At 43.9% G+C, this 23,255-nt stretch overlaps 1 protein-coding gene across 1 annotated transcript in view; it reads left to right on the forward strand.

The window, feature by feature from the left end:
• The first annotated feature begins 350 nt into the window (after nt 1-350).
• Nucleotides 351-23,255, forward strand: part of LOC126413123 (ATP-dependent Clp protease ATP-binding subunit clpX-like, mitochondrial) — a 70,708-nt gene continuing 47,803 nt past the window's right edge. Inside the window, exons 1-2 of the mRNA XM_050083015.1 lie at nt 351-384; nt 16,049-16,261. Of these exons, the coding sequence (XP_049938972.1) occupies nt 351-384; nt 16,049-16,261 (247 nt within the window). The remainder of the gene's footprint in view (nt 385-16,048; nt 16,262-23,255) is intronic.

The raw sequence follows: 23,255 nt of genomic DNA on the forward strand, positions 1-23,255 counted from the left end.
TGTAGATCGGTGCACGTAAAATGCTAGGTAAATAATACTTTGTCTTGCTAATATGGTGGAATGACAGGTTCGTGATCAGGAGTGCGTGCAAACTGAAGAGCCAGTGAAGGAGACATAGTGTATGGCAGTCACGTAACTTGTCTGGTCGCAACCATCCCACTGTTTTCAGTGGCTTTTTCAGGTAATGGGTTGTAGAAGACTTAGCCCACTTTCGCAACTTCTTTCGGTTGCAAAACATCGCATTCAGATGCCTCTTGGATAATTTTATTTCCTATTGTACTACTACCCCGGCTACTGTCAAAGTGCAGCTGTCGATTCACCTTTCAGTTTGTCGCTGAGCCTGTAGGCACATGCGAGGTTGGAACAGATACCTTAATTTTGCCGGTAAGATTGTTGTTGTTGGTTGGTTTTTGGGGAAGGAGACCAGACAGCGAGGTCATCGGTCTCATCGGATTAGGGAAGGACGGGGAAGGAAGTCGGCCGTGCCCTTTGAAAGGAACCATCCCGGCATTTGCCTGGAGCGATTTAGGGAAATCACGGAACGCGGGATTGAACCGTCGTCCTTCCGAATGCGAGTCCAGTGTCTAACCACTGCGCCACCTCGCTCGGTTTGCCGGTAAGGAATTCCGATCTTGGTTGAGATGCAGATTTCGATTTAGTTCTCACTGCGTGATTGAAGAATGGTAGTTACCTATCATATTTAGCTCTGTGACATCTATTTGACAATAATCTGTGTAGAATATCTTTCAAATTTTTGTCACACTTTGCTATTACGTAACTGGATAAGGGAAATTCACTTGCCGACTGTCTCCATAGAATTGGTAAAAACCAAACTGAGGTGCTTGTATGCCGCTATTGGAGTAGACAGCAAGCTATGAACCATTCTGTCTGCTGGCTTAACGCCAGCAGCAGCAGCAGCAACAACAAGAAGAACTGCAACACAACAACAAGAACAGCAGCACCATCAGCAACAGAGAAATCTGTGTGTTACCTTAAGAACAGCTACATAAAGTGGAAACACAGAGAAGACTGATAACAAATTTAACTGATAGCAGTAAATGGCTTACATTATCGTTAAAAGAATCTCATCGAGCACTGGCAGCAAATAACTTTCGTAGATAGCGTTATTTATGCTAATACACTGCTTATTTTTCTTTACCCTACACCTATGTAAGATCCGCTTGTAGTCCAGATAGTGAGAATTTTTTATTTTCAGAAGGTCGTGGAGATGAATGTTTCAGCTGCGTTTTGCTGCTAGAGAAGTTGTCACCTGAGCCCTGTCAGTTACTAGGAAGCTAGAATAATTTTTCCTCCCGTTCCTGGCGATACCAAAATTTATGAAACGACAGTATGTCGATTGCACCCTTCGCTCTATTGCACCAATTTTAGTGGTTAGTGTGAACAACTAATATTGTCTATGAATACTTCTCCTGCATTATTTCTGAAAATATTTATTTTTGTGACTATGTTCAGTGCTTCTCCCTGCATGAATGTAATGACATGAATGTAAACTAGACGTTAAATTCTAACATTATCTCCTTCCTTATTTAGGTTTTTTTAAGTGCCATGTTGCTCGTTTTTACATGTTACAACTTCATACCAACACACATTTTACAAGGTTGAATTTGTTCGGAAGAGATGGAGATGTTCTACTGCTCTAGAAACCGGAAAGAGCTACATACAGATTGCTTACCTGTAGGATAACGTGAAGGAAGCAATATTAGGATTTAACGTCCCGTCGACGATGAGGTAATTAGATTGCATTGGAGAAGAATGTGGACGGAAATCGACCGTGTCCTTTTCATAGGAGCCATCCCTCCATTTGTCTTTGGCAATTTAGGGAGACCACGGAAAACCGAAATTTGGATGGCCTGACAGCGGTTTGAAACACTGTCTTACAAGGGAAGGCCGCCAATTGTGAAATTCAGATTCGATTCATACTGCGCATAATAAAAGCTCATGGCCAGAGGTGTAATATGGCAAAGCACCAAGATGCACTTCTCAGCCGTTGTCGATAAAATCGACAGTCAAAAGAAACCGTTGCGGTGAAATACTCTCTACGAGTAGTGATTTTCTACAGCGTCATAGCGCAGCGGTAAGCGCTGGGGTTCGTTATCCGAAGGTCGCCGGATCGAATCTCGCGCCATGCAACTTTTTTTAGTATTTTTTTTTTGTAATTCATATATATACAGGGTGTTTCAAAAATGACCGGTATATTTGAAACGGCAATAAAAACTAAACGAGCAGCGATAGAAATACACCGTTTGTTGCAATATGCTTGGGACAACAGTACATTTTCAGGCGACCTTCGGATTACGAACCCGGGCGCTTACCGCTGCACCACCACGCTGTAGAAAGTTACTAATCGTAGAGAGTATTTCACCGCAACGGTTTCTTTTATCTGTCGATTTTCTCGACAACGGCTGAGAAGTGCATCTTGGTGCTTTGCCACATTACACCTCTGGCCATGAGCTTTTATTATGCGCAGTATGAATCGAATCTGAATTTCACAATTGGCGGCCTCCCCTTGTTAGAGTGCCTAACTGCCTCGCTCGGTTGTATGTATACAACGAGGAGTTAATCTTTGCTGTTTTTATACCTTTCTGGGACAGTAGCGCTTATTTGTTGAGGTCTGCGTATGTGGGCTTAGACTCTGCTAACTCTGGAAAAATTGCAAGTGTTTTGGACGTAAGGATGGGTTGTTTTTTGTTAATTTCTCTGGTAGAACGGCTATTTCACTGTGTAAAAAATTCTATGCGGACTGCATAACTCCTAGTTATGTTCTGAGATGCGCTACGAATTGAGTTGCGTGGTGCTGGTGTGTGGGTAGTTCATATTTTGAGCCGTTGTCAGAGGAGGGAGGAGCTTACGTGTAACTGTTTTGCTTCAGGCGCTACTGTGATAAATCTGGCGCCCGAACGGCCGTGGTAACAGCGTGCTAGAGGTCAACACCACAGACGGCCCGAGATTAGTCTTCGGGCCCCCTCTGTGCGTTTGGCATCAGTGCTGGTGAGGCAATAGCTCAGTATCCGCAAGCTGAAACGAGATCAAGAGAGCAGACTCCTCCATCAGTGCGTCCCTCTGCGTCGCCGTGGCATGGACTGATTTAACGCCTTTGCTGTAAACTATATTGTTGTTCGGAAATGAGGTGTAGGAGCCTTAGAGTTTGCCACCTATCGGAAAAGACATGATACAAATATTCACAAAGCCTAGAGATTTGTTACATTGATTATTATCTTGCCACGGTAAAAAAATAAACTACATATTCCTTGCCGGCCATTTACTTCTTCGAAAGTACACACGATATAGTATTTACTACAGTTGAATTAATATGAGACTTTTTTCTGTACATTCCCAGCACCCCTCCCTTCATCCTCACCCCCTCATTCACTTAAAGCCATCCACGTAAAAAAAACTAGCCTTCGTTGAAGGCAGTGGTTACAGTATTATGTTCAGTTTCATATTCTGCTCGGATCTGATTGCGGATACCTCTTGAATCTAGCGAGAAATGAGAAGCTTAAGTTAGCAGCTCTTTATCGACCAGTCGCACACTGTTGTTTTAATTCATGTATTTTTTGGTGCTCTTAAAATTCAAGGATGGGTTTTATTTAAAGCGTGAGTGTTTTCAAAGAAGATTATTAATGGGGTACTGGTGATTTATTTTTTGTGGACCTCTTAATTACAGCAAAATAAACAGCAGTAATTTATGAAAATGCGTTGCAACAAGGAAAATAACACCCTGCTTTACCAATATATATTAAGCAGCCACAGCCTTGGGAATGATAATTTCCGGATTATAACAGGCGGAATACAATGCGACGCTGTCTACAACACAGTAGAATTTTATGGACCTTGACTCTGGGCGCGAAAACTTACGACGTGTTGCAAGCTAAAGTATCCGTAGACATCTTCTTATCTCTTTCTGAAGCACTGAATTTATTCTCAAAATGCTTCTGGGGTCTCTTGCAAGGAACTCCAGAAAAGTCTTGCAAAGTTATCAATTAACCTGTTTTCCTCAGCACCTGTGTGATATTTTTAATATCATTTGCACCTGTTTTTGGTTTATTGTATTCCCGTCAGTATGGTACCTTACTTTATTATGTTTCTATTTGAAAATGCCGCGTTCCGCCGTGGTTAGACATCATCAGAGTATCGAAAAGAGAAAAACCTTATTACAAAAATTATCCTATAAACATTATAAGCCTTGGTTCTAAACTGCGCCAAAAATTAAATTAAAACCACAAACAGTACCCACGTAAAACTGTCAAAAGAAGTTCATTGCGCCAGCTACCAAAGTTCTACGTCAACCACATACACACAAAACTGTCTGGATGAAAATCCGGTTGTCAGAATAACTAAAGGAACTGTGGGAACATACACAGAAAATTTCTGTGTGTGTGAATTCCTAAGGTAGTAAACTGCCGAGATCACCGTGTCCTAGACTTACACATCACTTACTCTAACTTATGCTAAGAACAACACACGCACCCATTCCCGAGGGACAACTAGAACCTCCAGCGGGAGGGGCCGCGAAATCCGTGGCATAACTGAATTTCAGGCCATCAAAGTTGGAATTAGTCTGTATATTATCTCTAAATTTAAATCAAAGTAATAATAAATTATCAGTCGATTAGTCGAGTCCTAAGTGCTTCGGCAAACCTATTGAGTTGTTTTTTGTCCCTCTTGGACTGTCAAATTTTGATATAATTTTACTGAACTTGTGACATTCTCTCTATAGTGGTATGCAGGGCTGTCTGATGACTTTCTTCTTGATTAAAAGTTCATTCGATGACTGAGAGCTTACAGTGTTTCATCAAATGTCGTAAGCCTATACCATCAAAATAAAAATAAAAAAATTACGACGTGTAATTTTATAGAAGATACGTAGCGTTCCTTCCATGAAGCAAACTTTGTATCGAAGTTGTGGCTCTCACTCATAAACAAAAGACTGGTGGCTTTGGGGTTTTTACTTATTGCTCTTGAATTTGTCGATGTAAGTGTGGTTGAAAATCAAAATCTTCGAGAATCTTCGCTGTGTTTGCAAGTACAACCCATATTCTTATAAGGAGACGTCCCCAGGGATGGATTTTTTTTGAAACCATCTATACGGTGATGTAGGTTAGGGTCCCAGGTATGACAGTCTGCAGCCAGTCGCTCTAAGGGACTTTAATTGTGAGTGATTGATAAAAAAAATCGTAATTTCGCTTTAAAAATAGTTTTATTATTCACGCTAGTGGCTTACTGTAATGATTAAGGTGCATTCCACACATTCAAAAGGTTGTTAGGTTGTGGATTTAAAACTACTCAGGTGCTTTGAAATTTTTTGTCTTTTAATCCTTATCGAAATGATTTTGACCATTATTTTTATTCATTTACTTGGTTCAAGTGGCTCTGAGCACTATGGGACTTAACTTCTGAGGTCATCAGTCCCCTAGAACTTAGAACTACTTGGACCTAACTAACCTAAGGACATCACACACATCCATGCCCGAGGCAGGATTCGAACCTGCGAACGTAGCGGTCGCACGGTTCCAGACTGTAGCGCCTAGAACCGCTCGGCCTCTCCGGTCGGGTCATTTAATTGGCTTAAATGTATTTTTTTAAATGTGTAATCTTTGTCAAGCCATTTTAATCGATTTTCCTCCTTCCATACTTTTCCCATTTGGAACATATGTGCATGTGAATTTAATTATTTTCAGTTATCCTCACAACATTTAAATATTTGAAAATGGCAGTTTATCACTTAAAAACAAAAGATAAAACAATCTATGTACATTTACAGTGTAATGGTGTCAGAAACGTATTTTTCGATACAAGATGAACGCTTTTGAAGATGGTGATTGTCATACAAACATTCCACACATACAGAATGTTGTGGATTCGAAAATTAAAAATGTAAAACGATGAATAACATGACGGGACACTGGATTAGAAATAAAAAATACATTTGAACCAAATAGCCGAATAAAAAGCCAACCTTATCGTGGTGGAATCGTGATACTCCTCACCTAAATTACATCTTAAATAATGAAATAAGGTAAATTCGACTACAGTTCCAACGCTGGATGTTTGATAGGGAATGAGCTGTGTCTTTATGTTGGCTCAAATGGCTCTGAGCACTATGGGACGTAACATCTGAGGTCGTCAGTTCTCACGAACTTAGAACTACTGAAACCTAACTAACCTAAGGACATCACACACATCCATCCCCGATGCAGGATTCGAACCTGTGACCGTAGTGTAAGGTTTCAAAAAGTCAGTCCTACCCCGAGGGACGTCTCCTTGTTAGTCCCTGGAGCTGTACGGTTTTCTCCACAAAGGTCTTAATTATAGAACAACAGGATCCTTCGTGTCGAATATCAGTGAGATGTCTATCTTCTAGATGTCTAAAGATGCTGAATATTGTGAAGTAATAACGCCATTTCCATAATTAAGTACTTCGGTGAGTTGAGTTGATTCTTCTTCCTTTAAATGAAGGTTAGGCTCCCCAGTGTAACACACTGCAGCGATTCACCTGGTGGGTCCTCGTTAGCGAGTAATCGAGAAAAAATTTCACAATTTCGTGTGATAATCTAGAGCTTTAAAAATAATTTTCAGGCTGTAAACCAATATGTTTAAAAAACAGTGCATTTTGACCAGTGCTGTTATCTGAGATTGAAATGTCTTGTGTTGCATTTCTTCTTAATTTGTGAAACAAGAAGTAAGTCACTAGGCTGTACCACTTCATGGCAACCCCTTCGTGGTAAATGCACCTGATGTCTTCATCGTAACTCCTGTCAGATGACAGAGACGCTGTTTTATGATAAACTTACTTTCTGACGATCTGTCCCTTACGAACATAATCTGTTAGCACCACACCATGGTAGTTCCCAAAAACACTCAGCATCTCCTTGCTCTTTGTCCAGTGATGACTGTATCTCGGCGTTGGAGGAATGACGTTTCCACTGCATGTTTTACTCCTTTGTGTCGCATTCGGGAGGACGACGGTTGAAACCAGTGTCCAGCCATCCTCATTTAGGTTTTCCGTGTTATACCAAAATCGTTTCGGGCAAATGTCGGGATGTTTCCTGTGAAAGGGCACGGGGGACTTCGCTCCCTCCGAAAGGACCGATAACCTCGCTGTTTGGTCCTCTCCCCCAAGTCAACCAACTACCCAACCAACCATACAAACCAACCTACCTACCTTCGTGTCGGGGTCACACAGCGCTCGGTCGCTGTGATGAGCCGTCACAAAAAGCCATCAGGATTGTTCTGACACAGCTGCAACATTTCCGGTGGATTTTTCTGAATGGGTGTGAACAACGAAAAACGCAGCGGGTGGCCATCTTTCCCAAGAGCAAAATGTCGTACAAGATGATGTAAACAACTGATTTTCACTTTTTCCGCCATCACCTCTATTGCGATACTCTGGTTTTAGATCAACAGAGCCTCCAGCTCTTTCGCGAGAGTCCCCGTTCTTCACAGAGAGGTGGTCTGCCACTTCGTTCTCCGTCGTTCGGTATTGTTTGACAACATTGGAAGCGTCTTCGCCACCCATCCATTGTGTAATATGATGGCTGTTAGCGTACACTTCCACCAACTCGGTACGCATTATTGAAGCGCGGTTCTGTGTCAAATGCAGAGAACGAGTTACCGCACAATATTACTGTGTAATTAATCTCGAGGTTAAAGCTCACTCTTATGTCCGTGTTTACATACAAATAAATTTGTTTTTACATAGGTCCATCCTTGTGACGGCACTTTTTTCCTTGTATCCAGATATGTTATCATCAGTGAATTTTTTATTTTATTTTACATAACAGGAAGAGAGCTCTTTACTTTTTTTTGAGCTATCAGTTTTTTGACTGGTTTGTTGCGGCCTGCCACGAATACTGTCCATGCCAAACTTTTCATCTCAGAGTAACAATTGCACCCTACGTCATCAATTATTTGCTGCGTGTTTTCCAATACTGTCACTGTCACCTTTCCCTTCGCAGTCCCCTCCCGGAGCTCCGAATGGGGGACTAGTCTGGAATCTTTTGCCCGTAGAGAGATCGTAGTGACACGTTTTTCAATTACGGGCCACATTTCCTGTGGATGCACGTTGTGTGTCTTTAATGTAGTGGTTGCCATTGCCTTCTGTATCGCACGCCGTTCATCATTTGCTGATTCGTCCACCTTTTAGGGGCAGTTTCCCACCCCAACGCAAAGATATTGCCCTGAACTTCTGTCCTCTTCTCCGCCCTCTTTGACGAGGCCGTTAGCAGAACAAGGATGAGTTATGATGCAGATGTCTTGCTGATCATTTTTATTAGAACGTTACCCTTTCTTTACCATCTGTATTTACAGAATTTCAGTTTTTAAGAAAAGTATTCACAGATTAGAAAACAAACAAAATATATTCTTATATGAACCTTGTTAACACTTCTTGTGGCTTTCTATATTTTTCGTTACAGCTTTTTTTTCTTTGTTTGCCATCTGCAACGATAAAGAACTTTTAAAAATTATGTTGTTGTTGTATTCTTCAGTCCTGAGACGGGTTTGATGCAGCTCTCCATGCTACTCTATCCTGTGCAAGCTTCTTCATCTCTCAGTACGTACTGCAACCTACATCCTTCTGAATCTGCTTAGTGTATTCATCTCTTGGTCTCCCTCTACGATTTTTACCCTCCACGCTGCCCTCCAATACCAAATTGGTGATCCCTTGATGCCTCAGAACATGTTCTACCAACCGATCCCTTCTTCTAGTCAAGTTGTGCCACAATCTCCTCTTCTCCCCAGTTCTATTCAATACCTCCTCATTAGTTATGTGATCTACCCATCTAATCTTCAGCATTCTTCTGTAGCACCACATTTCGAAAGCTTCTCTCTCTTCTTGTCTAAACTATTTATCGTCCACGTGTCACTTCCATACATGGCTACACTCCATACAAATACTTTCAGAATGACTTCCTAACACTTAAATCAATACTCGATGTTAACAAATTACTCTTCTTCAGAAACGCTTTCCTTGTCATTGCCAGTCTACATTTTATATCCTCTCTACTTCGACCATCATCAGTTATTTTCCTCCCCAAATAGCAAAACTCCTTTACTACCTTAAGTGTCTCATTTCCTAATCTAATTCCCTCAGCATCACCCGACTTAATTCGACTACATTCCATTATCCTTGTTTTGCTTTTGTTGATGTTCATCTTATACCCTCCTTTCAAGACACTGTCCATTCCGTTCAACTGCTCTTCCAAGTCCTTTGCTGTCTCTGACAGAATTACAATGTCATCGGCGAACCTCAAAGTTTTTATTTCTTCTCCATGGATTTTAATACCTACTCCGAACTTTTCTTTTGTTTCATTTACTACTTGCTCAATATACAGATTGAATAGCATCGGGGAGAGGCTACAACCTTGTCTTACTCCCTTCCCAACCACAGCTTCCCTTCCATGCCCCTCGACTCTTATAACTGCCATCTGGTTTCTGTAGAAATTGTAAATAGCCTTTCGCTCCCTGTATTTTACCGCTGCCACCTTCAGAATTTGAAAGAGAGTATTCCAGTCAACATTGTCAAAAGACTTTCTCCAAGTCTACAAATGCTAGAAACGTATGTTTGCCTTTCCTTAATCTTTCTTCTAAGATAAGTCGTAGGGTCAGTATTGCCTCACGTGTTCCAACATTTCTACGAAATCCAAACCGATCTTCCCCGAGGTCGGCATCTACAAGTTTTTCCATTCGTCTGTAAAGAATTAGCGTTAGTATTTTGCAGCTGTGACTTATTAAACTGATAGTTCGGTAATTTTCACATCTGTCAATACCTGCTTTCTTTGGGATTGGAATTATTATATTCTTCTTGAAGTCTGAGGGTATTTCGCCTGTCTCATACATCTTGCTCACCAGATGGTAGAGTTTTGTCAGGATTGGCTCTCCCAAGGCCGTCAGTAGTTCTAATGGAATGTTGTCTACTCCCGGGGCCTTGTTTCGACTCAGATCTTTCAGTGCTCTGTCAAACTCTTCACGCAGTGTCGTATCTCCCATTTCATCTTCATCTACATCCTCTTCCATTTCCATAATATTGTCCTCAAGTACATCGCCCTTGTATAAACCCTCTATATACTCCTTCCACCTTTCTGCTTTCCCTTCTTTCCTTAGAACTGGGTTTCCATCTGAGCTCTTGATATTCATGCAGGTGGTTCTCTTTTCTCCAAAGGTCTCTTTAATTTTCCTGTAGGCAGTATCTATCTTACCCCTCGTGAGATAAGCCTCTACATTCTTACATTTGTCCTCTAGCCATCCCTGCTTAGCCATTTTGCACTTCCTGTCGATCTCATTTTTGAGACGTTTGTATTCCTTTTTGCCTGCTTCACTTACTGCATTTTTGTATTAAATTCAGTATCTCTTCTTTTACCCAAGGATTTCTACTAGCCCTCATCTTTTTACCTACTTGATCCTCTGCTGCCTTCACTACTTCATCCCTCAGAGCTACCCATTCGTCTTCTACTGTATTTCTTTCCCCCATTCCTGTCGATTGTTCCCTTATGCTCTCCCTGAAAATCTGTACAACCTCTGGTTCTTTCAGTTTATCCAGGTCCCATCTCCTTAAATTCCCACCTTTTTGGAATTTCTTCAGTTTTAATCTACATTTCATAACCATTAGAGTGTAGTCAGAGTCTACACCTGCCCCTGGAAATGTCTTACAATTTAGAACCTGGTTCCTAAATCTCTGTCTTACCATTATATAATCTATCTGAAACCTTTTAGTATCCCCAGGGTTCTGCCATGTATACAACCTTCTTTCATGATTCTTGAACCAAGTGTTAGCTATGATTAAGTTATGCTCTGTGCAAAATTCTACCAGGCGGCTTCCTCTTTCATTTCTTAGCCGGATCCGTAGAACGCCAGTTTTCTTTCTCCTGATAACGACGTCCTCCTGAGTAGTCCCCGCCCGGAGATCCGAATGGGGGACTATTTTATCTCTGGAATATTTTACCCAAGAGGACGCCATCATCATTTAATCATACAGTAAAGCTGCATGCCCTCGGGAAAAATTACACCTGTAGTTTCCCCTTGCTTTCAGCCGTTCGCAGTACCAGCACAGCAAGGCCGTTTTGGTTTGCGTTACAAGGCCACAGATCAGTCAATCATCCAGACTGTTGCCCCTGCAACTACTGAAAAGGCTACTGCCCCTCTTCAGGAACCACATGTTTGTCCGGCCTCTCAACAGATACCCCTCCGTTGTGGTTGCACCTACGGTACGGCTGTCTGTGTCGTTGAGGTACGCAAGCCTCCCCACCAACGGCAAGGTCCATGGTTCATGGGGGGATAAAAATTATATCAATTGATATATCAATAGGAAAATTTACGATTAGGAATGTTAAATTGTTGTCATTAACATTATTTTATTCTATAGGAAGGATTCACTCTCACAAAAGATTGTGAATAGTTAAATGTGTTCTGGGTGGGGGTTTCATCAATGGGCTGCGTCAGTTTGTCTTGGCTCTCTAGCGGCGTGCTGCGGTACGGTGGCTTGGGGATTTAGATGTCTGTGTCCACTGCGGGCATCTATCCGCAAACAACCAAGGAGTGAATTACTTCATCTTTTCGAGGTGATCGGTAACTGTTGACTACTAGGTGTATAAAGAGTGCATACTAATGGTAATAAATTAATCCCTCCTTGCGGTGTAGGGCAATGATGTGAGTTGGTCTACGAGGGGACGCTCAGTTAGTAAAGTAATACATTTTTTCTTAAAGCAGGTTGGTTTTATTCAGAAATCCAATACACCGTATTATTCTTCCCCATTCTTTTGGCTACAAAACTCTATTTTTTAACATACTCTGTTGACTTGCGACGATTTTACGTGACCATACTGTGGAAGGGCCTGTATGCCAGCATGGTAGCCTTCTACTGGTCGACGGCGGAGTCAACGTACTGTTGGATCAACAATTATCATGATTAGCGACGTAACGCTCTAGCAATTCTGCACAGACGGCTACTCTGTATGATCTTCGGTTAAGCAGCAAGGAACCCAACGGCCACACGCCCTTGAGTACCCCAACTGGTCAACGAGTGTGTTAGCGCTATCAACAGACACGTCCAGTTGTGCAAAGAAGTATTTGATTGTGATCCGTCGAGCACCTCGAATGAGTCTGTCCGCACATTTTAACATTGCAGGAGTCACAGCTGCGTGAGGCCGGACGGTACGCGGGAGATCAAACACGTTTGCGCGAACCGATTGTGATGATGACGGACGCCTCGCCCAAAGACTCACCTTGCTTTTGTTCGTTGCCAGGTCTCCACAGACATTCTGCAAGCGCTTATGAATATCTGCGATGCTCGGTTTTCCGCCAAAAGAAACCCGATGACAGCTCGCTGCCTGTAACGCACTTCCGTTACAGACGCCATTTCGAAGGCTATTTATAGCGCCACCCCATATCGGAACTTCATGAAGTAGGGGGCTGAAGCGGGAATATTCCACTAAGTTTAGCAATAAATTCCGCATTTTTTCAACCGAAATTGTCCAAGGAAAAAAAGTGCTGCATTACTTATTGAACGCCCCTCGTAGTTACACTGATAAACCAAAACATGATGATCAATGCCCATAGTGTGACGTTGGATGCCGGCTGGTGGTGTTACGGGTGAGTGACATGGTAGATACTGGCTCCCAGGTAGATGCCATTTTCCTTGACTTCCGGAAGGCGTTAGATACAGTGCCGCACTGTCGCCTGATAAACAAAGTAAGAGCCTATGGAATATCAGACCAACTGTGTGGCTGGATTGAAGAGTTTTTAGCAAACAGAACACAGCATGTTGTTCTCAATGGAGAGGCGTCTACAGACGTTAAAGTAACCTCTGGCGTGCCACAGGGGAGTGTTATGGGACCATTGCTTTTCACAATATATATAAATGACCTAGTAGATAGTGTTGGAAGTTCCATGCGGCTTTTCGCAGATGATGCTGTAGTATACAGAGAAGTTGCAGCATTAGAAAATTGCAGCGAAATGCAGGAAGATCTGCAGCGGATAGGCACTTGGTGCAGGGAGTGGCAACTGACCATTAACGTAGACAAATGTAATGTATTGCGAATACATAGAAAGAAGGATCCTTTATTGTATGATTATATGATAGCGGAACAAACACTGGTAGCAGTTAACTTCTGTAAAATATCTGGGAGTATGCGTGCGGAACGATTTGAAGGGGAATGATCATATAAAATTAATTGTTGGTAATGCGGGTGCCAGGTTGAGATTCACTGGGAGAGTCCTTGGAAAATGTAGTCCACCAACAAAGGAGGTGTCTTACAAAACACTCGTTCGACCTATACTTGAGTATTGCTCATCAGTGTGGGATCCGTGCCAGATCGGGTTGACGGAGGAGATAGAGAAGATCCAAAGAAGAGCGGCGCGTTTCGTCACAGGGTTATTTGGTAAGCGTGATAGCGTTACGGAGATGTTTAGCAAACTGAAGTGGTAGACTCTGCAAGAGAGGCGCTCTACATCGCGTGTAGCTTGCTGTCCAGGTTTCGAAAGGGAGCGTTTCTGGATGAGGTATCGAGTATATTGCTTCCCTCTACTTATACCTCCCGAGGGTATCACGAATGTAAAATTAGAGAGATTCGAGCGAGCACGGAGGCTTTCCGGCAGTCGTTCTTCCCGCGAACCATACGCGACTGGAACAGGAGAGGGAGGTAATGACAGTGGCACGTAAAGTGCCCTCCGCCACACACCGTTGAGTGGCTTGCGGAGTATAAATGTAGATGTAGATGAACGGATGTATGTAAGCGGAGCGGACACGGACGGGGATATGTCTACCGAAAGAGTGCAAGGCTGGTGCACGCACAAGTGTTTCAAAGCACACTGTTAATCTTACATTGTTGAACACGGAGCTCCGCAACAGACCACACCTACGTGTTCACATGCTGACCCAACGACATAATCAGTTATGATTTCAGTGGGCACGGGACCATCGGGATTCGACAGTCGATCAATGGAAATGGGTCGGCTCTTCGGTTGTATCACATTTTTGCTACACTTGGTCGATGGTAGTATCCACAAACGCCGTCGCCGAGGTGAACGGCGGCTCGGAATGTGAGAGGGACGCAGGCTGGTGCAAGCAGTATTATGCTGTGGGAGACATTCTTCTGCGCTTGCATGGTCCTGTGCTAGTAATCAAAGACACACTGACAGCTGTGAACCACCTGCATCCCTTCATGCTTTATCTTCCTCGACAGCAGCACAATTGTCCGTGTCTTTGAGCCAGAAACGTGTTACAGTGGTTTGAGGAGCATTACAGCGAGCTCACGTTGATGTCTCAGCGACCAAATTCACCTGATGTAAATCCTATGGAACTCATCTGGATCTCTATCGCAAATCAGCAGCCCGTTATTTACGCGAATGTCTGTAGACATCTGATGCCCCGTACATCCACAAACCTACCAGCAAACTGTCGGATCTCTGATACGCAGAATCAGTGATGTCTTTCGTTCCAAAGACGGACGGACAAGCTATTAAGCAGATGGTCATAATGTTTTGGCTCATCAGTGCATATTTGATTCGTGGAAGTAGTGGCTTTTCGCAGCGACTGCTACAATGCTCCATAATCACAGAAAAAAAGTGTAAGGGTTGTTACGTACACTACTGGCCTTTAAAATTGCTACACAAAGAAGAAATGCAGATGATAAACAGGTATTCATTGGACAAATATATTATACTAGAACTGACGTGTGACTACATTTTCACGCAATTTGGGTACATAGATCCTGAGAAATCAGTACCCAGAACAACCACCTCTGGCCGTAGTAACGGCCTTGATACGCCTGGGCATTCAGTCAAACAGAGCTTGGATGGCGTGTACAGGTACAGCTGCCCATGCAGCTTCAACACGATATCACAGTTCATCGAGAGTAGTGACTGGCGTATTGTGACGAGCCAGTTCCTCGGCCACCATTGACCAGACGTTTTCAATTGGTGAGAGATCTGGAGAATGTGCTGGCCAGGGCAGCAGTCGAACATTTTCTGTATCCAGAAAGGCCCGTACAGGACCTGCAAAATGTGGTCGTGCATTATCCTGCTGAAATGTAGGGTTTCGCTGGGATGGAATGAAGGTTAGAGCCACGGGTAGTAACACATCTGAAATGTAACGTCATTGCGAACAAGAGGTGACCGAGACGTGTAACCAATGGCACCCCGTACCATCACGCCGGGGGATACACCAGTATGGCGATGACGAATACACGCTTCCAATGTGCGTTCACCGCGATGTCGCCAAACACGGATGCGACCATCATGATGCTGTAAACAGAACCTGGATTCATCGGAAAAAATGACGTTTTGCCATTCGTGCACCCAGGTTCGTCTTTGAATACACCATCGCAGACACTCCATGCTGCTGCAAACGTCGTTGAGCTGTTCGTGCAGGTGGTTGGTGTCTTGCAAACGTCCCCATCTGTTGACTCAGGGATCGAGACGTGGTTGCACGATCCGTTACAGCCATGCGAATAAGATGCCTGTCATCTCGACTGCTAGTGATACGAGGCCGTTGTGATCCAGCACGGCGTTCCGTATTACCCTCCTGCTCCCACCGATTCCATATTCTGCTAACAGTCATTGGATCTCGACCAACAGGCGCAGCAGTCGCGATACGATAAACCACAATCGCGATAGGCTACAATCCGACCTTTATCAAAGTCGGAAACGTCATGGTACGCATTTCTCCTCCTTACACGAGGCATCACAAAACCTTTTCACCAGGCAACGCCGGTTGCTGTTTGTTATGCGAAATCTGTTGGAAGCTTTCCTCATGTCAGCACGTTGTACGTGTCGCCACCGGCGCCAACCTTTTGTGAATGCTCTGAAAAGCTAATCATTTGCATATCACAGCATCTTCTTCCTGTCGGTTAAATTTCGCGTGTGTAGCGCGTCATCTTCGTGGTGTAGCAATTTTAATGGCCAGTAGTGTACATATTGCATTCGCACATCATGAGATGACTGATTAAGAAACGATTTCTAATGGGAAAATGTAGAAAGGAGGAAGATTGTTAGTTATTGTGTGCGAGGAGAAGGGCTGGTGGTGTGTTTCCAGTACGTACTGGACTGGTGTGCCGGGCGCCGTCCGCGTCGCAGTTGCGCGGCCGCCGGCTGGTGGAGGCGTGCTGCCACGAGCAGCAGCTGCCGTCGCGGTCGCGGCTGCCCGTCGCGGCCACCGCTAGCGCTGCCGTCGGCCGCTGCACCAGGCGCATGCTGCGCCAGCTCTCCTGCCACGCCGGACTCGCTGTCACCAGCGAACAACTGGCCAGTAAGCTCCTCTCGCGACAGCCCTGCCCGGGGTCCCATGTACAGCCAGGCCATCTGCGCCGCAGTCACAAAAAAATCTCTGTTTTAATGTTGTGTTGCGGAGCCTCTCATAATCGCAAGAGACAAACGTGGTTTCGTATGGACTTACTCGTCTCACAAGGGGAGGCCACGACGTTTGGAACGCGGATTTACTGCAAATTTCGTACACTCGTAGTACTCTATGAGGACAACAAAATGTGTAAGCAGTAGTGCGTACTTCTCAAGAGTTATTGAGAAAATCGCAAGATAATTTCGGTCGTCGAATATATATGTGTGCGTGGACATTGTAGCAAGTCGTTTCAGGCTCCTTCCAGGTATAAGGGATGGTTCCTCTGAAAGGGCACAGACGACTTCTTTCCCCATTCTTCCCTAATCCGGTGGGACCGATGAGCTCGCTGTTTGGTCCCCTCCCCCAAATAAACCAACCAAAGACACGTAATTAAAGAGATATGGCGTCATAAACACTGAGATGCGTAAAAAATGCCGCATCATATATGAAGCTTTAATACATTTATTCTTCACTACGAAGACGCTCATATAGTCGAATCAACTTGAGGAAATTTCTGACGCATGGCAGCGCTTTTGACAGATTTAAACTGCGAAGGTCAAACGGTTGTAGGCGAAAACAGTACTGTCTATATAGCAATGAAGAGGCGTTGTCATAGAGACGTTTACAAAATCGCGTTGTAGACACGCGAAGTAGTTACGCCCAGCGTACAGAAACTGTCAGGAATCATCTCACACTGAATCTACTGTAGATCACATACAAGGTTTCGATTCTAGTAGAAAATTGGCAAAATGAATACTCGGGCAATTCTGGGCTAGTTTTTACAATAAATCGCATCATGATTTACAGCTCTTTTGTAGATGTAAGTCAGACGGTGCTAAATCTGGAATGTATGACCGAGCGAGGTGGCGCAGTGGTTAGCACACTGGACTCGCATTCGGAAGGACGACGGTTTTGCGTGATTTCCCTCAACCGCTCCAGGCAAATGCCGGGATGCTTCCTTTGAAAGGGCACGGCCGACTTCCTTCCCCGTCCTTCCCTAATCCGACGAGACCGATGACCACGCTGTTTGGTCTCTTCCCCCAAACAATCCAATTCAATGGAATGTATGGAGGATGCCGTACCGTCGTGAGATTCAGTCTCTGAAGTTCTGCTGTGGTGCCACGTGAAGTGTGTGATTTGGCATTGTCATGCTGCAGGAAAACATTTCCCTTTTCCTCTCTGACCCTTGTTAGTCGTCGTTTCGGAGTTCGCAGCGTTGTCATGTAACGCTCTGAACATATTGTTGTTCCACGATCAAGGAAATCAACATGGATAACACCATCTGCGTCCCAGAACACTGTGGCCATGATTTTTCCAGCAGAGGGCTGCATTTTTTTGGGGGGGGGGGGGGCGAGTCTTTGTGTCGTATTCCATAGACTGGCGTTTCGTCTCCGGGTCGTAATGATGTACCTACGTTTCGTCTCATGTCACAATTGAATGGTGAAAGGCGTCATCTTCATTCTCGTAAACGCGAAAGGAGTTCCTGTCAAATTTCAAGTCTGTGCGCTTTCATTTCAGGAGTCAGAATCCGGGGTACAGATCTTTGCGATAGCCGAGGAAAGCAATAGTGTGACCCACACGCTCTTGTGAAATGCCGATTGTGCTTGTAAATTTCTCTCTGAGTGGTACGACGATAGTCCTGAATTAGTCTTTCAACATTTTGCTTGCGAAACTAGATGGTTGCTGTCACTCGACGTCCAACTCTTTGTCACGCAGGTCAGATGTTCCCGCCTCGATATCTTTAAATATACGAGGGTTGTTTTTTAAGTAAGGGCCGTTCGCGCCTATAGTCCCGTAGTTCGCGCGGACGCTGCAACAAACCACCGCGCCACTTGCCGGCATCCTTCCCGTCCACACTGATGCAAGTTGCAGCTCTGTAGCTGACGTGTACGCATCGCTGTGCTACTTTATAATGTTTACGATTATTGACTCGTCCGCCGCGTGTGACATACGGTCAGTGATACATTTTTTGACCGCGAGAAGCCTATCAGCTGCAGAAATTCACCGTCAGTTAACAGAAGTCTATGGCTTGAATGCAATGAGTGAAGGTAAAGTGCGTCAATGGGTTAGAGAGTTTAAAAATGGCCGTCAAAACGTCCATGACGAAGAACGCTCAGGTCGGCCCTCTGTGATCACTGATGATTTGGTGGCTGCAGTCGAAACAAAGATTCGTGAGGACAGAAGATTCACAATTTCCACTCTTTGGAATTCCCACAAGTTTCAAGATCGGTTTTGTACAAAATTGTGTCTGAAAACCTAAACTTTAAGAAACTGTGTTCTCGGTGGGTACCCAGACTCCTCACAGAGGACCACACCCACTTCATTGGACTTTTTGATTCGTTACGAGGAAGAAGGGGATGACATGTTGAGTCAAATTGTCACTGGAGATGAAACATGGGTATCCCATATCACTCCCTAAAGCAAGCGACGATCGATTGAATGGCGACACACAACCTCACCCGTCAAGGTCAAAGCCAAACAGACGCTGTCAAAGCGCAAGATTATGGCAACTGTGTTCTGGGACCGGCGCGGTGTTTTGCTAGTGGACTTTATGCCACGAGGAACGACAATCAACTCCGATGCCTACTGTGCAACTCTAAAGAAGCTCCGCAGAGCAATTCAAAACAAAAGGCGCGGCATGCTGACAACCGAGCGAGGTGGCGCAGTGGTTCGCACATTGGACTCGCATTCGGGAGGACGACGGTTCAATCCCACGTCCGGCCATCCTGATTTAGGTTTGCCGTGATTTCCCTAAATCGCTCCAGGCAAATGCCGGGATGGTTCCTTTGAAAGGGCACGGCCGACTTCCTTCCCTAATCCGATGAGACCGATGACCTCGCTGTTTGGTCTCTTCCCCCAAAACAACCAACCAATCAGCATGCTGACAAAAGGAGTTTTGCTCCTGCACGATAACGCTAGGCCTCACACTCTCAAAAGACTCGGGATTTGATTGATTCTTTTGGCTGGGAAGTTTTGGACCATGCACCATACAGCCCCGACCTTGCTCCTAGCGATTTTCACCTTTTCCGGTACCTGAAACACCATCTGGGCGGGCAGCGCTTCAATGACGACGATGAAGTGAAAGCGGCCGTGAACTCTTGGCTGTTGGAGTAGGCGGCCGAATTCTTTGAAGAGGGAATTAAAAACTTAGTTGTACGGTATGACAAGTGCTTAAATAAACAAGGCAACTATGTAGAAAAATAGGTAAAAGTGTGTAGAATCAGAAAATAAAAGTTTTTTTTACAAAAGTATTTGTATTTTTTTAAAATAAAAACGGCCCTTACTTAAAAAACAACCCTCGTACTTGCCCAACGACGCATAGTACTCACAGCAGCACAATCGCCATAAACTCCTTCATTCTCTGATAAATCCGCTTTGGGGTGACACCTTCTGCTGTCAAGAATTCAATGACTGCATGTTGCTCAAATCGCATCTAACGATCGTCTGCGCAGGGTTCTATAATTTACACTGTAACAACACAACCGTTCAGTGCTAAAGCTCCCCGCCAACTGGAGCTGTAGAGAAGAGGCTACAGAACAAGCCAGTACCTGCCGCATACCAATGCTGCCAACTGTTGGAGTTACGAAGATGGAGGCGTTACTTTTCAGTCAACCCTCGTACCTTGGCGTTTGTATGCACTGCCTTCCGGGTCTCGTGGTCAAACAGTGCGAGCAGGATTTCATACGATCGTTGTTTTCGGAACACATGTTAGTTCCTTCTGTCTCCAGAAATGTCCTAATACTCTATAATAAAAAATATTCCAAAATTCAACAGACTGTCAGATGTAGACAGTTTTATGTGTCTGTTCGACAGCCCTTCGTGAAAATGGGAATGACCTGCACTTCTTGCTAATCGTTAAGAAGGTTCGCTCCTCTAGAGACCTACGGTACGCTGCTGCTACAAGAGGGCCAAGTTTTTTTCGCATGCTCTGTGTAGAATCGAATTGGTATCCCGTCAAGTCCAGTTGCCATCCTCTGTTGAGCTATTTAAGTTGCTTTTCCATCCTTGGCCACTTATATCGATACGCGATTTTGTCATTCAGCAACGATTTAAAGAAGGAACTACAGTGCATTTTTCCTTTGTGAAACAGTTTTGGGGAAAGACGTTTAGCATTTCGGCCTTTTCTGTTTCGCCCTCAGTTTCAGTACCATTATGAACACAAGAGTGTATGGACAGATTGCATCGATCCGTTTACTGATTTAACGTAAGGCCAAAGTTTCTTAGGATCAGATCACTGGGCACGGAGGGAGTGTGGACAGAAAAACTAAATACTGTTTGTTACAGAAACTGAAGGCATTTGTAAAAATGGTTCAAATGGCTCTGAGCACTATGGGACTTAACTTCTGAGGTCATCAGTCCCCTAGAACTTAGAACTACTTAAACCTAACTAACCTAAGGACATCACACACATCCATTCCCGAGGCAGGATTCGAACCTGCGACCGTAGCGGTCGCGCGGTTCCAGACTGTAGCGCCTGGAATCGCTCGGCCACTCCGGCCGGCAGCTTTTGTAAGTTTACATAATTGGCTGACTAGAACGAGTTTCAGATTCGCTCGTCAGCGGTAGTGTTTGAGGGTTAATTTATTGTTTCTATTCTGTGGATACGCTGGTGCCATTTTCTAATGAAACGCATGATGATTATGAAGAAAACTGATGCAACACCGTCTGATTGCGTGAATGAACACTTGATAAAGGAAAAGCACCAGTTTGCTTTTGTTCTACAATATTGTAGAACAAAAGCAAACTGGTGCTTTTCATTTATCATAATGTTGTTCTACCAAGAACCGACGGAAGATTCTGTTAATATGAATGAACACTTGTTTGCGAAAATATGCAGAGGCATTGAAATGTAAAGTTATGACGTATCGGTAGGGGAGAACACTGAACGGTGCGTTAATGTAGCAGTTGCTGCATAATCAAAAATTACGGCTTTGGAACATAGAGTAAAATAAGTTTTCGGAGATTGCATCAACACGTTCGTTCCACAATTTCATGACCCATTTTGCATTTCTCTCTTATTGAGCAGTGCTGTTTAGCGTTGTGTTACTTCATTTTCTTATAGACATATTTTTGCGCTTTTTTGTTTTTTGTTAAGAACAATGATGCAGGTTTGCGAGCAAGGAATGTACCAAACTTTTTGTCGCATGTCGATTCCTTCCCTACAGTTTTTTTTCCCTAACATCGTTTCTCACTGTCGGTTGTGCACGAAAATCCGACGGATAAGCTACCCCAACCACACAAATATTTCTTAATTAAGATTCGTATGAAGCATATAAGAGACATCCTACCAAAGCAGCTTCAGCTTTGTACTTCTTTTGCAAACGTAATTCATTTTTTATTCATGTTTTTGCAGGTAATGTATTGATAATACTTCCTACTGTCCGATGCAAAAGGCACATCGCGGATGATGGTCTAAATGACATAGAAACTGAATGAAATAATTTCACCAAAGCTGCCAGAGAACGTGCCTTAGGCGGATCAGCGCCCCTTGTTACGCAAGAGTCACGTGGACCACAACGTGACATCTCGACCAGCGAAGCGGGAATGCAGACGAGGAAAACAAGCCGCGCCGATAGCTGAAGCGTAACCGAAAACGTTTTGAAAACATTGCGGAGGAGTAAAATCAATTATTTGAACGTGAGATTAAGCCCAAAACATTCCATTGTCGAAGGGATATTGTTCTGCTATCACTGTTTTATCCAGATAGGTTTCGGTAAAGGATGCAAATTGTTATGGAATAAATATGAAAATTTCAGTTTTCGATTATTGAAATAAAAACATATTTTTCCAGCAAGATAACAAATTTTCACGAGATCATGACCATAATTTTTTCAGTTTGCACCATTTTGCACTTGGGACTGGCAGCAACTTTTAGGTACTTTTGGTGTGACCATGAACTACCATGACTGTAATTTCGCCCAGTATTTCCGTCACGTTCTATACAGGATTTCCATAATTGTTGTTAGTAATTTGAATAAATATCGGGTTTGCTCATCAGGTGTTCAGTGTTGAGCACTGGTCGAGATGTGACTTACTAGCTGGTAGATAATTCCTGAACAATTGACGATATCCCAATAGCCGAAATCGGTCCTGACTAAAAATATTTTTGATGGGACTGGAGCTGTTATTTATTCAAATTACGAATGTGGTTTGATAAGTCCTGTAAGAAAGGAAAAAAAAAGTTTTGTTTCGTAAACAACTCATCCTACTTCTGAACATTGTCTCCTTTGAGGGATATAAACTTGGCCCAGCGATTATCCAGCTTTTTTCATCCAGTCGGAAAAATGGAATCTGTCAAATGGGATCTGTCAAATGGGATCTGATGAAAATTTCTTCTCTGCAACCCAAAGTTTCAAGTTACATGTTTCACTTGGGATTAAGTCTGTTGTACAGGGTAGGGTGGGCGAGGAAGCAATCCAAAGCTCAGCTGACGCACTTCGGCCTTGTTATCGCTGATGTGTGTAACTTTATGCGTACGTAGGTGAGCTAATCCGCCGCCCAGAATTGCTATGAGGTACGGTGTACTTGTACGACTGAACGCTAGCGGCCCTGCGGCTCAGGGCGGACCAGATGCAAGAGGGTCAGCAGAGGACGGCATGTCCCCACATCGTAGTACTGGGAATTTTGACGGCGGACGGTCACTTAGGAAGACAGACAATGTTACACGAGATGGCAGAGTGTTAGTCGCAAAGAAGGCTAAAGTACAGCTCTCTTAACTTCGACAACAAGTCATAGTTGCAAGCCGGCCGAAGTGGCCGTGCGGTTAAAGGCGCTGCAGTCTGGAACCGCAAGGCCGCTACGGTCGCAGGTTCGAATCCTGCCTCGGGCATGGATGTTTGTGTTGTCCTTAGGTTAGTTAGGTTTAACTAGTTCTAAGTTCTAGGGGACTAATGACCTCAGAAGTTGA

Source organism: Schistocerca serialis, chromosome 7 (assembly GCF_023864345.2).
Source record: "Schistocerca serialis cubense isolate TAMUIC-IGC-003099 chromosome 7, iqSchSeri2.2, whole genome shotgun sequence".
Lineage (NCBI taxonomy): Eukaryota > Metazoa > Arthropoda > Insecta > Orthoptera > Acrididae > Schistocerca > Schistocerca serialis.